This window comes from Xenopus tropicalis, chromosome 6 (genome assembly GCF_000004195.4).
Source record: "Xenopus tropicalis strain Nigerian chromosome 6, UCB_Xtro_10.0, whole genome shotgun sequence".
Lineage (NCBI taxonomy): Eukaryota > Metazoa > Chordata > Amphibia > Anura > Pipidae > Xenopus > Xenopus tropicalis.
The window spans coordinates 51,900,770-51,914,111 of NC_030682.2; the positions used below are offsets into that span (position 1 = coordinate 51,900,770).

The window sequence follows — 13,342 nt, forward strand, 5'->3', positions numbered from 1 at the left end:
AGTTTAAGCTCCGCCTCTTCTGTCAAATAAAACACTTTGCCAGGCAAGACCTATCTAGGAATATAACTTTATTCTCTCGCTTGCTCATTGTAGCGGGTATAATTTAAATTAAACAGATTTTGGTTATTTGCTTGCGTTAGTAGAATTTCCCCTTTTCAAAAATGGCCTCCGATTTTCGCGTAAAGGCGGAAGTTGCCGAAGATTGGTTACACACGCTTCCATACAGTATACGCCGAAAACCCAATTAATAGCCTGTGTTCGGGTGACAGACAAAACGTCATGTTCACTCCCTTCTTCCGTTTCGGACCCAGCCCAGTTTGGAGGAACAAGCCAATCGTCTGCGCAGCCACGCCCCCGGCTCGTATGCTTGCGCTTCACTTCCTCTTAGTCTGCTGTACAAGGCTTACCGTCGCCCGTCGGGATATGACTGGGTCAGCTGTTTGTGGCGATAAAGCCGGCTAGGTAAGAGTAAATAGAACAGCGAAGCAAACCGTTTGGTCTCATTCCTCCTCATGTTCTTTTAACCCATTTCTTCTTTAGATCGTGTCTTAGTATTATTCTTGTTTACAGGATTAGGAATGTGAAATTGTTAGTGTTTTCTTTTATATCCAAATGAAAACAACGCCGCCTTTCTCTTTAGCGTTTAAATAGGGGAGCTTGTCATGAGTCTTTTGAACCAAACGCGATTACCCCATGCTTACAGCCGTAACTCGGACCAGGATTTTCATACATATCCCATATACGGCAGCTCAGGTGCTGTTGAGTTATTTTCCCAGAATCCATTGGTGGGTGCCACTCATTGGCTATTGTACTTTATATATCTGTGTACATGCATCTGTATATACTTGTGCATATGTAACATCTATCCACATATTTAAACCCAGGTGATCAATTAAACCATGTTTTACATGCTTACAGTTGTAGCTACATGTAAGTTTGGCTGTCTGTCTTAGACAGCCAAATACTTGTACTATATAAAATATTTATGGATAGACACATTTTAGAGAAAATCTAATACTCTGTTCCCTGACCACTGGCAATTATATGACAAGTCCTGTCTCACAAGTCATCTGTTAATCATAGGTAGGGTTACCACTTGCCCTTATTGTACCATCCCAGTCTGGGAAATGGTTCTGGATTAAACAGAGGCATTCAGTCCAGTATTTTGAGATAAAATGGCAGCGCTAGTGCTAGAGGAAGTAATCCTAAAACTAATAATTTGTAGTTAGTAGTCTTTAAATTGTGGAGTGGTCCCCTTTCAGCCCAAAGCAGTGTATTGTGTACCTACCTAAATGGCAGCTGTGCCAAATAGAAATACATGCTTATTCATTAGGTATTCTTTGAGGCCCAGCTTTAGTTGAACAATTTATATAATATGCTACATGACATATTGGCACTAGATAACTAAAGGGTGATAATAACAGTTTGATATCCCAGACCGTTTTTCTATATATGTAACCTTTTTTTCTAGATAATGTAGTCCTTGAGAAATTTTGTAATGGCAGGGGGACTTAAACTTCAAAATGTCTGTCTGAAAACACCTGTTTATAGTTAGTTGTCTTACTAAATTACAGCTATTATTTATTTTATGGGATGACTTACTTAGTTTTCTGACCTCTCTCTTTTACACCTGTCATTTAAGCCCCCTGTCTTACTGCTGTATTGCCCACCCTAAAAAGATGATGTGCTTTATAAGTAGTTTTGATTCTCACTTCCCACTGTGAACATCTGAAATTAACTTATGTGCCTTTGATTTAAGGTGACATGCTTATTCCATGATTGTAGCATTTAAAGTGACTGGGGGCAGGTGCACTCATTTTGTTGCTTCAATTTTTCCATGGAACATTTTCACTGAAATGTTTAGAAAGCTCTTTCTGTAGCAGTATCCTTAAAAACAGTGTATGGCAGTGCATCAATTCTTTATATATTGGCAGCTATATATTTATGCTGTCAAAGTAAATTTCAAAATAATGCTTGATGGCACCTTGTATTATTTCACTTGTTCAGAGAAGACATGTCAGACAGGAGATTTATTAGTGCTTCATGTGACTTTTCAATGTAAAAGTTGCACTAGCAAAATTGTGTAATTTCCAACAGTCACTTACCTTTGTGCAACTGGAATTTCCACCTACTTGTCACATTCACCATTGTCCACCGAGAACACAGAACAAAAGGTGTTTTCTGTTGTCCAACGTGGGAAGTGACTTGAAAAAGTAATACACACATTGCTCTTTTAATGGAGCAGAGTCATAACAAAAATGAGTGGTATTTATGAACCCAAGCTTTATGAACTATATTGGCCCACAAGAACAGCAGCAAAACATTTCTGCAAAGGTGTTCAGTTGTGTTTCTATCACACAGTTGTTACCAGTCTCCTCTCTTTATTAAGATATGAGCATGGAGGAATTGCAAAATTACAAATTTGCATGCTCTTCTAAGTCAATGGTACTAGGCAACAGGGCGGCAAAAGAGAAACAAAGGGTTACATTTCACGCTCCTCTGCAACCACTGTATTTGCTCTTCAGGTTAAAGCAAGAAGCACATTTCCATGCTTGGATATACTATTTACTAGTATACTATTTAACTCTCAACACAAGCATCAGTAACCTTGTGTAGTGTTTACCTTGTAGGTTGTTTACTTTTAAATTAATTTATAGTATGATGTAGATAATGATATTTGTTTTTTGTTTCGGTTATTTCGTTATTTGTTCATCAGCTCTACAGTTTGGTATTTCAGCAACAATCTGGTTGCTAGGGTCTTATTTTCCCTTGTAACCAGGCTGTGGTTTAAATAGAAGACTAGAATAATTATTGTAGAGGGACTGAATAGGTAGATAAGTAATAAAAGGTAACAATAAAACTGTAGCCTCATAGAGCGTTGGCATTTGCTTGCTGGGGTCAGTGACCCCCATTTGAAAGCTGGAAATAGGTACAAGAGTAAATAACTTTTTTTTAATAATTAAAAAATAATTAAGTCGAACTGCAAATGCTAGGAATAGGGCATTCTATAACATACTAATAATTATCTATAAGGTGGACCACCCCTTTAAGGGAACAACTTTTGTTGAATGAATGAAGTCCTGTTGTGGAGTATTGAATGTATTTCTAGCATGGTTGCATGTTGAGGAGAGCTGTGAACAATGACTAACAGCGTCTCCAAAGTCTATTCTGAATAACTGATTTATCCCTGATATTTACAAAACCTTAAAACCATGTAAGGAGTCTGGGTTGCAGCCTTGATAAATCATAAAATAAATGGAAACCAATACAGCACTTTCAGTGGTTAACTATTCATATGCTAAACAAAATGTCAGGCAACTTTGATTTCTGCTATGTAAAATTCAAGCAAAGTTTAATGTGTAAAGGAATATTTAATATATAGTGTATGTATATGTTACATTGTAATGCTTTATAATGCTCTTATTTTAGGTACTGACATTTGTTTAAATGCAATACACAAACCAAAAAGTTTATAAGTATACTTACAATTGGTTCTGTTTGATTAGGTGTTTACCGCGCTGTTTTCTGCCCACTCGGCAGCATTTGGGGGCACACCCCTCTACTCTAGTAACTGAGGAGGCTATGACGTCTACAGCAGATCCTGAAGCAGTTACATCTTCCGACCGGTGTGTTACTTCTGCGTGGAAGACAAAAAACGAGGTCATTACCAGTTGGGGAAACAGCGGAATTGCACAGCCTGACAGCAGTTTCGCTGTCAAGGTAAGAGATCGGCCCATGTATTGGAGGTAGGGTTTGATCATATGAAAGGATGACTGAAGTTAAATAGAAGTAATATAAACTATACTTATATTATAATTTGCCCCTTGGTCATTTTATCTTGGTAATGGTTCTACTTATTTCTATCAGTCTTGCATTTGAAGTGGCACATTGGCTTTGGATTTCATTTTGTGGTTTGAGGAGCAACATCTGACCAGACGGAAAGTGTTTTATCTGTTATAAGGTCGATTTTGCACACCATCAAATACTTGACTTGACTTTAGTTGACTGAGTGCCAAGATACTAATCTAGGTTTAGAGAGACCGCTATGCAAGTGTTGACAACATTTATTTGCAAATTCAACTCTGTGAAACTTTTGTTGTGGTGACTAAGTTTGTCAAACAGCAGACTTTCACCCAAGTAACTACATTGAATATAACTATGCATTTACTAATCTAGATTCCCTGGTATATTAAACAGGAGAAAACTCTGCACAGTGGTATGGATTTAGCAAGAAACATTTACAAATTACTACACAGCTCTAATGTACAATTCAGACTGCAAAAGATTCTGTAACAATGAAATGCCCATCGAAATTATTAGTCCTTCACCATGTGTATTTTTGATGGAGTTTGGCAATATCATTACCAGTTCTTCTCAACTTTTTTTTTTTTTATATAAATGATTAGTAATTGTCTCGGTTGCAACCCAGATGCCTATATATAGATGATCCTTCAGTTTTTAACATGCAGTGGTTTTTATGCCGGCATGAGAGAGGCATGTTAGGTTTAACAGATTTGAGCAGTTTTGCACAAAGTTCCGCCTGTCATACCTACGTATATTACAGCCGGCGACAGGGGCATTTTGACCACCCTGGTTTTCTACTAGAGGGCAGAAGAGGTCAAAACACCCTTGTGCCGCAGCTTAACATTTTAACATTTTATTCCTGACTGAATGTTGGCAATAAAAGTTTCCATAGATATCCATATAAGTACCCATTTATGTTTTTAGTGTAGCCTTTTGTAGTTTATACATGCTGTCTTAACTGAGAATCCGTTTTCTGTTCACTTGCAGAAGACTGTTCCATTTACAGAGCATATTGTCCTTTGATTAAATATGAATATTTGAATATTATATTGATGTTAACTGAACATCTTGTTGATGTTTAATGCACTTCATATACAGATGGTAATCTCTATCGAAGGCAACACTAGATTTGGATGTTGTCATGGTGAGGGGGTTGATCTGTTTACTACAGTAAGAACATTTCTGTTATCTGCTTCTCCAATTTTTTTTTCATTTTTAGTTACCAAATTAGTGGGGATTAATCTCTAACTATGCCTTAGTGTGGTAGTGTATGGTTCTTATAATGAGCATATGATTGTGACCAGGGACTATAGGGAAATAATTTTTTGTGGCTTTTTCGTTAGCATAAAGCTCTGTTTTTAAGTGATTCTGAGCTGCTCAGTAGGAAGTACAATGCTTAGGAGCAATATGAACTCTCTGACTAGCTTATTTCTTTTTCACAAAGTTAATACTGACACTGCCAAGTAATTAGAAACCAAGGTAAAGTATTTAATTCTGGCTCATTTGAACATCCCTCCAGTCTTTTTTTTTTCATTGCTTATACCTGTTTATCAGAGTGTTTCTATGTTGAAATCTGACTCTTGTGCACAATGACAGACTTCAATTTTACATTTTTACAATCTTACCCTCATTTTAAGTTTTCCTGCATGTTATATTGTTTTTTTGTGATCCTACCAATTTGTAATACGTTTTCCCAAATGTTGCATAGAAAAAAAAATGTTTTGTCCTGTTCCCAAAACTAGCTGTTTGTCCTCTATGAATGTTATTAGTGAAATTAAAATGTGTAAAATGCTAACATGCATACTTTGCCATTGTTCTATCTCTAAATAGTGAATTCCAATTAGTCTGCACTTCATACATTCATGCACAAATTACTTATTGCTTTAGGTTGTGCATGGGACTGTCAGAGAGACCATGCATGTATGTGTAACTCTGCACCGCTTAACCCTTGTTATTAAACAAAAAGTAAATATTCTATTTCAAAGTAAAACTGACTGCCGTACTTTGTATACTTTAAGAATATGTTTTTAGTTGTTTTTTTTTTTAACCCGTTTCCCTGATTTTACACTTTTTTTTTTCTGGTCCCTTGGAAAATGTAAAATGGGGGGGTTCTTCTGTATGGCCGCGTATTGGCCAGATATCAATCAAGCAGTTTTGATTTTGCTGTCAGATTGTTGTGCATTGTTGTGTAGTCCTTTTCCAACTTCCTGCCTGCCTAGCAACATATATGATCTAATGGAATCTTATCAGCCCGACATTGCCCACCTCGATTGATCGAGTCAAGCCCGACTCCCTCCTACACAGAAGGAAGGCTAGACTCGATCAATCGATCGTCGCATAGTGATTGCTGCTCCTTCCTTTGCTGTATCGCCTTAGTTAAGTTAACAAGAAGCCAAGTTTTAACAGGTATTTTCTTTTTAAAGCATTCAAAATACTAAGGAGTTTGCAGGATAGGGCAGTTATTGGTGCAGGGTAGAATAGCTTTTTCAAAAATGTTAGTGTTACTTTTCCTTTAACATAACGTCAGTGTGCTGCTAAAAGCAATACCCTGTGCCACACCTCTCACAACCCTGGTCTTGCCCATTCTCTTCACCTCTTGTATCTGTTATTGATTGCTTTATATGTTACTCTGTATGTCCAATGTATGAAACCCACTTATTGTACAGCGCTGCGGAATATGTTGGCGCTTTATAAATAAATGTTAATAATAATAAAGTGTACATGCTCAGTTAGTTAGACTATGAGTCAGCTTCCTGCTTATTGGCTCAGATCCACATTCCTAAGAGGGGGAGGGAGTTCTTAGCATTCTTGAGGGTGGGGGGAGCAGGAGAGGGGAGAGAGCTGACACAACAAATCTTTTGACAGGGAACTCAGTGCAGCGTTTCTGTGAGTGCTTATGGCTGTATTTACATAGACCTTTCTGATAAAGCTTACTTAGTTTTTGCCTTTCCTTCTCCTTTTAACTAGAACATATTGGGCTTTACAGCAAAATCATTTTAGGGAGTCCATTCCCTGCAAGATTCAGGAGATCTTTTTTATGCACTTTAAAAGTTGGTTGCTGGTTTCTAGTAGTTTCATAATATATTGGTTTAGTATAGTACACACATTCACTCCTCATAATAGTGTTCACTAATAGCTATTCAAGTAGACTGCAGTGTGCTCGCAAGCAACACCTAAAATATATATGAAAAATGTGCATGTCATTTAAACTCAAGAATATCAGTTCTAATTCCTTAGGGCTCGTACTCTCGAGTGTTTTTTAATAGGTTTACGAACGCATGCATTTTTTCTTTTTTTTAAGCTGCTAAGCGCATGTTTGTCAGTTCCAAATGCAACCCTTTATTTAACTGAAATATAAATGTTTGTCAAGCGCAAGAAAATGCAGTTACGTCTAAAAACGCAAATGCAGTAAAAGCCAACTCTGAATGCTCGTGAGTACAACCAGGCAGAATTATAATAGAATCAATTAGCAAAATTCATTAAGATGCGCTAAAACCTATGTCTCAAATGCATGTTAAACGCATAAAAAAAATGCTTGTGAGTACAATCCCTTACAGTGGCCATACCTGGGCAGATTTATGCTACCGATTTGGGTGCTTCAGACCCATTCAGCAACTTATCTGCCCATGTATGGGGCCCTCCGACAGGCCTCCCTGACCTATATTTGGCCAAATATCGGGCAGATGTCAGATCTTGGTCACCAAAGAAAAATTCAACTACTTTCTATTCATTCCTATAGGATTTTTAGAAGCGTATTTATTAAATAGTAAATTCTGACTTTCACTCATTGATGAATATGCTTCTAAAAACTCCGTAGGAATGAACAGGAAGTAGGCGAGTTTTTCTGGGGCTACCTCTAATCTCACATTTTTATACATCTGCCCCTTAGTGTCATTTTAGGGGTTTGGCTTCTAATTATACCAGTTTTGGCAATCACTAAGGTCTAAGAAACCAACCAGTGATAAACCCATTGTTTCTGTTTCACTGCCCCAGATGAAATATTGCATGCAAGAAATCGTCTCTAGTGAATGATTTGGGAAATATTCTAAATTAAACACTAAAAGCATGAAAATGCATGCATATGTGCTGATGAATGAAAGCCATAATTGATTTAAAGATTGCAGAAGCCAGCTTGTAATATGAGACCAGCATTTATCAATGGAGGTACCAACGATACAACTAACAGGGCTGAAATAATATGCCCTAAAAATAAACTGCTGATACTTAAGAAACAAGCCAAACCAGTCTTAATAATTATCAGCAAATGGGAGGGGCTCTGTTGTCTAAAGCCTGTCAAGGGAACTGGGATACACGTCAGGTCACTGTAACCTTGTACTGGATGCAGTATTGCATTGGGTTGTTTAATGCATATTCTAAAACATAGTAATATATTGAATTTTTTAGCTAAACCCTCATATTCTTTTTCTGGGCAGCCCAGGCCTTTTGAAATCTAGAGCAGATCAGTGATTATATGAAATTGTTCTTAGCACAGGGTTTGCCAGGTCAGACTGTATTATCTCTATTTAATGCTGTTAAGGCTAATGTCACAGTGGGAGTATTCCCTGTTGAGATTAAAGCATATGGCAAATCCTTGGAATAAGACTTGTGAGCAAGTTCCTGGGAGATAAACTACCATACCCACAATAATTCAACTCTCTGGCACTTTAGATGTTGCATAATATTTTACCCTTCTCAGTGTGGCTGCAATTTCAAGTATAAGCTTTATTGTAAACACATTTGTATGATGTTTTATATATCTTTTAAGGGTCTTTATTTGATGACAATATTGTCATCAAAATAAAGAATATTTGCTTGTGCCTGGGGGTGTAATATTTTGCACAGAAGTGTAATTTCATGGAAAAGTGCTTTAAAATAAATTGACTTATTTTCCTGCATAGGAAAATGTGAATGTTTATGGGTATGAACGTTTCCATTGACATAAATCAGGCTCAGTTACTCTTTTACAAATAAACATAAATATTTGTACATATGGTTTTAAAGGCTATATTCTAAAAAAAATACCTCCCAATATAATGTTATGCCAGTACTTCTTATGTGTAAGTATTCATCTATTTTATGCCAGAACCCACTGCCCCAGTACATTACAACACTCAGTATTAATGGTCTGAAACATGTATTCCTCAAAATTTATGTCTGTAATGGAGTTGCATACGGAAAATTATGATAATTTACTGCCTGTTGTGACCCTTTTACTATAGCTTGCTTGCATAATAAACCAGCATCACTATAAGCAAGAATCAGGATTCAGACTGGCAGGCAGTAGACAAATCCCCAGAAGGATATCACTGTGACCGGACTCAGAACGCTTAATACAGGTATGGGACCTGTTATCCAGAATGCCTGGAACCTGCGGTTTTCCAGACAAGGGATCTTTCCGTAATTTGGATCTCTTGATTAACTCAAACCTGCTAAAAATCATTTAAATATTGAATAAACCCAATAGAATTGCTTTGCCTCCAATCCAAGGGTTAATAATATCTTAGTTAGGTTCAAGTTAAAGGTACTGTTTTATAATAACAGAGAAAAAAATTTAAAAATTTGAATTATTTGCTTATAATGGAGTCTATGTAATTCGGAACTTTCTGGATAACGGGTTTCCGGATAAGGCATCCCATACCTGTATTACAGACTGCATGCAAGCTGCCACTAAAAACAACCCTTCCCTTGTCAGCACTGGCCCATGACCAACAAAGCAAATTTCAGACTTTAGCTAGTATTAAGAGGGAGCTTCATTTTATACTTTGCAGTGTGCTTTGTGCCATAAATGATATTTTCTGTTTTGTTGAGGGAAGTTTTCCCACAGCAAGAGTTTACTGTACCCTAAAGGTATAAAATAGACTGGATTTAAAAAGGAAATGCTATGGTCTGATGCTATGGAGCAGGAAAGATGATGATTTAGCAGCTGGGTGCAGTGAAGCATGCCAAGCATAACTAGATGATCTTACTTACAAATAAATAAGTTTCACTAAGTAGAATAACCCATTTGAATGTGATGTAATTAATATGTTTTAAAAATAGAGTGAACTAAAACAATTATAAAAAAAAATGGTATATATCTTTAAATCTGCATTTATAAATTTGCCCCCTCATTAAGAAGAATTGGGAAAGAAAAATCTAAAACTGTATAGTGGACCTTTAAATTGTATAATGCCATGTACCAGACATGCATCGTCCGTTATTTTGCTTTTTGATGTCCAAACTGAAGCTTTCATGTAAACAACCGCTTCCATCATGTCTGGCTAAATAAAGGCCACATTGTGAATATTCCTGAACTGTATGTCAGCAGTTGGATATTTTCAGTTCTACAAACAATGCAGATAGCCCATTGCTCTTTTTCACTGTATTGTGAAATAGTTAAAAGGTCAGATATACTATAGGAATTCAAGCTGTTACAAATGGTAGGAGGAAGGAGGCTTTATCAGAACAAATTATTGTCATACAAATCATACAAAACAGTTCTCTGATATATATGAGCTGAAAACTTAGGGCCATATCTGCTGTGATTTGGTTGGGCAGTTTGCCCGATGTTTTATGTTAAAAAAAAAAAATGCTTGAAAATTTTTTTTTCATTTTAAAGGGAAAAAAACGGACTGCTGGTGGTGGTCAAAACAGTGAGTTTCTTATATATCACTATGTAAAGTGATGAAAAATAAGGGAAATTTGACTACTATTGGTTTCCACCTGATTGCAGCCACAGTTTAAATTGCCCCATGTGCCATATGCCTTAGGGAACCATTATTCATGTTGTAAATATGAAGGACAGCTTGTCAAAATGAAGACTAAGGCTATTGCCTTGCCCTCCTGCTGTCACTGCTTTCCATATCAAGCTGTGAAATATATTCCACTTTAAATATGCAGTGGTGACAGGCAAGATCAGTCTGGCATAACACAGGTCAGCCTCTCACCTCTCCACTACTCTGTGGCCTAGTATTGCTGTTAAACTTGTAAAGCAGGTTGGTATTGGACATGTACAACGGATCATTTATCCTGAGCATCTGTCAATGTATGGCACCTTGACATGCAGAATTTTTAGACTGTACAATAAAACAAGTGGAGCGCAGCTTCCATTTAGATCTCATTTAACCTATTGACTAAACAAAAGGAACCGTGCATGTTGGCCATCCTGGTGGGTAGCATATAATCACAATAAGAGTTTATCTGCCCTTGGAATGATTGATAAGATATCTAAACAAAACTTTCATTGTTATTTTCAAAAATCTATAGCTATGTATTAAGCTGGCCATACACGTGGCGATCTGACGATGAAACATCGTCAGATCCGCCACACACCATTCAGGGCTGAATCGTCAGGTAAGGAGGTAGAAACAATAGGATTTCTACCTCCTTCTGCCGATTCAGTGCTGAAGGGAGATTTTGGTCAGGCGCCTTCTATGGTGCCCGATCAAAATTTTCAAACTGGTCCGATCAGCTAGTCGGCTGATATCAGCAGCTTCCTGCGATATCGGTCGACTCGCCGACATACCATACAGGCACCGAAACGAGGTTTCGTACGATATTATCGGTGCGTGTATGGCCACCTTTAGACTAGTTTGTATACCCATTATTTGTTGTTCTTTATTTTTCCCTAATTCATTTTATATGCAGGCTTCAAGATTTCAACAGTTAACTAACACAGAAAATGATACAATGATTCCAGTATTATCTTCAAAAAAAGCAAGTGAATTACCAGTGAGTGAAGTAGCCTGGATTCTTAAGGTAATATAACTTCAACTTACTATGTCAGAAAAAAATGGTGATATCCCACTGAAGCCTTAACTGACCGTTAAAACCTCAGTACATCCAAGGGATCACTTCCCATTTATGGGAGTGGGACATGCCAGTGTTAAAACTGCCAGAAGTAGGATTTGATCAGAGCTCTCTGTGCAGCACAGGTCTGAAGAGCCAATATTCCCTTAAATGGTTCTGCAGAACTGTACTTAATGCAGGGCATTACTTACCCTGGCACAGGTGTTATTGCCATGGAAAGTTCTTCAGCTTATGATGCCTCAGATAATACCCTACTGTGAGGATATATATTTTTTTACTTTAGCATTTTCATTTTATAAAAACAAAGATTAAGATAATTTGGCCATTAGATAAGGTTATGTTATAAGAACAAATGTTTCTGCTCCAACTTTGGTAACTAAATATGAACTTGCAGATAAATGAGGCTCCCAGAACAGAACAGCTCATGCCAATATGCTTTACTGGATATTTAATAATAACATTAACTAAACCCCTGCTTAATTTCTGTAAAATTATTTCAGGCTGATCTTCAGAGTGGTTTAAACAACCCTGAGGTTTGTCATAGGAGAGCTGCCCATGGCTGGAATGAATTTGATATTAGTGAAGGCGAGCCTCTTTGGAAAAAATATATTGAACAGGTGAGTTACCTATATTCTAATCAATATATATTAGGGATGCACCGAATCCCTTATTTATGGGTTCGGCCGCTACCATCTCCAACATATTTAGCAAAAGGCTCCCAGATGTTAAGGTATTTTGGGTTATGAGTAGTTAGTTAACAATTTAAATTAAAACAGACACAATCCTACAATATGTCACTATTGCTAGTTAGTGATGTGTGAAGATTTTTCAACCCAAGCCCAACTCTAGCTTGTCCTAACCCAACCCGAGACAAAGCCCAGTATGTGCCACACCAGTTTATGTACCTGCCTCATCTCCAATGTAATTAGAGGGGGAATTTATAAGATTTGATATATTATTCACCCCTCTTACTAGGGGTAAGGTTCTTTTGAGAAAGTAGACAGATAATCGACACCAATAAATGTATATTAAGGGGAACCTTTATATCGGTTTCAGCAACTTTTCCCACAGCTAACCTCCCAACTGTTCAGTTACCTGATTAAAGACCTGACTAGCCCTTTGTTCTTGTTGAGAAGGTTTCTCATAAACAATAATGAGATGGTTGCTGTAGCACACAAACAGTTGAACTACCAGTTACAGGAATCCCTTTGATATGGATAATCTGACTTTTGGTGTGACTTGTAGTGTAAGCCTCATGAACAATGGGTTTTCTACTAAGCATACATTACAAGATATGGTGGATATAAATATGTGCATACATATAAAAGTAATAACATAACCAAGATGCTGATTTCTTGCCTAATGGGACAGTGCGAGAGGGGTTTGCAAAGGGCCGGAACAGTGCGAGAGGTTTGGGAGAGGCTTGATGGTGGTGAATATGGCCCACGACCTGCCTCTCTGGGCAACTGCTTGAACTGTGCATTTTTATTTCTAGTCATTGGCCCAAGTTGCCCAAAGCTCAGGAATTGACCTGCAGAGGAAGATGGTTTTGTACGTCAAAGTGTGCAGTAATATTAAGAATCTTTTTAGTTAGCCTTTGTTATTCATTTTTGTGTATGTACCATTTACAGGCCGATCATTCTGGTTGACAGCTTGATAGAAACAGCAGGACAGAATAATCTTTATCTCATTAGCAAGAATTGCCTCATTAGGCAATACTCCATGCACTGGCCATTATGGTTCAACAATA

At 37.3% G+C, this 13,342-nt stretch overlaps 1 protein-coding gene across 2 annotated transcripts in view; it reads left to right on the top strand.

Moving 5' to 3' along the window:
* Positions 1-298: 298 nt before the first annotated feature.
* atp2c1 (ATPase, Ca++ transporting, type 2C, member 1) overlaps positions 299-13,342 on the top strand; it is a 50,495-nt gene continuing 37,451 nt past the window's right edge. The window contains exons 1-4 of one of the 2 annotated variants that reach the window (XM_002937743.5): positions 299-462; positions 3,507-3,720; positions 11,431-11,541; positions 12,093-12,209. In XM_002937743.5, the coding sequence (XP_002937789.2) occupies positions 3,583-3,720; positions 11,431-11,541; positions 12,093-12,209 (366 nt within the window). In that variant the 5' untranslated portion in view covers positions 299-462; positions 3,507-3,582. Of the gene's footprint in view, positions 463-3,506; positions 3,721-9,023; positions 9,141-11,430; positions 11,542-12,092; positions 12,210-13,342 lie in introns of those variants that run through there. The other variant, XM_018094993.1, reaches the window with a different exon arrangement.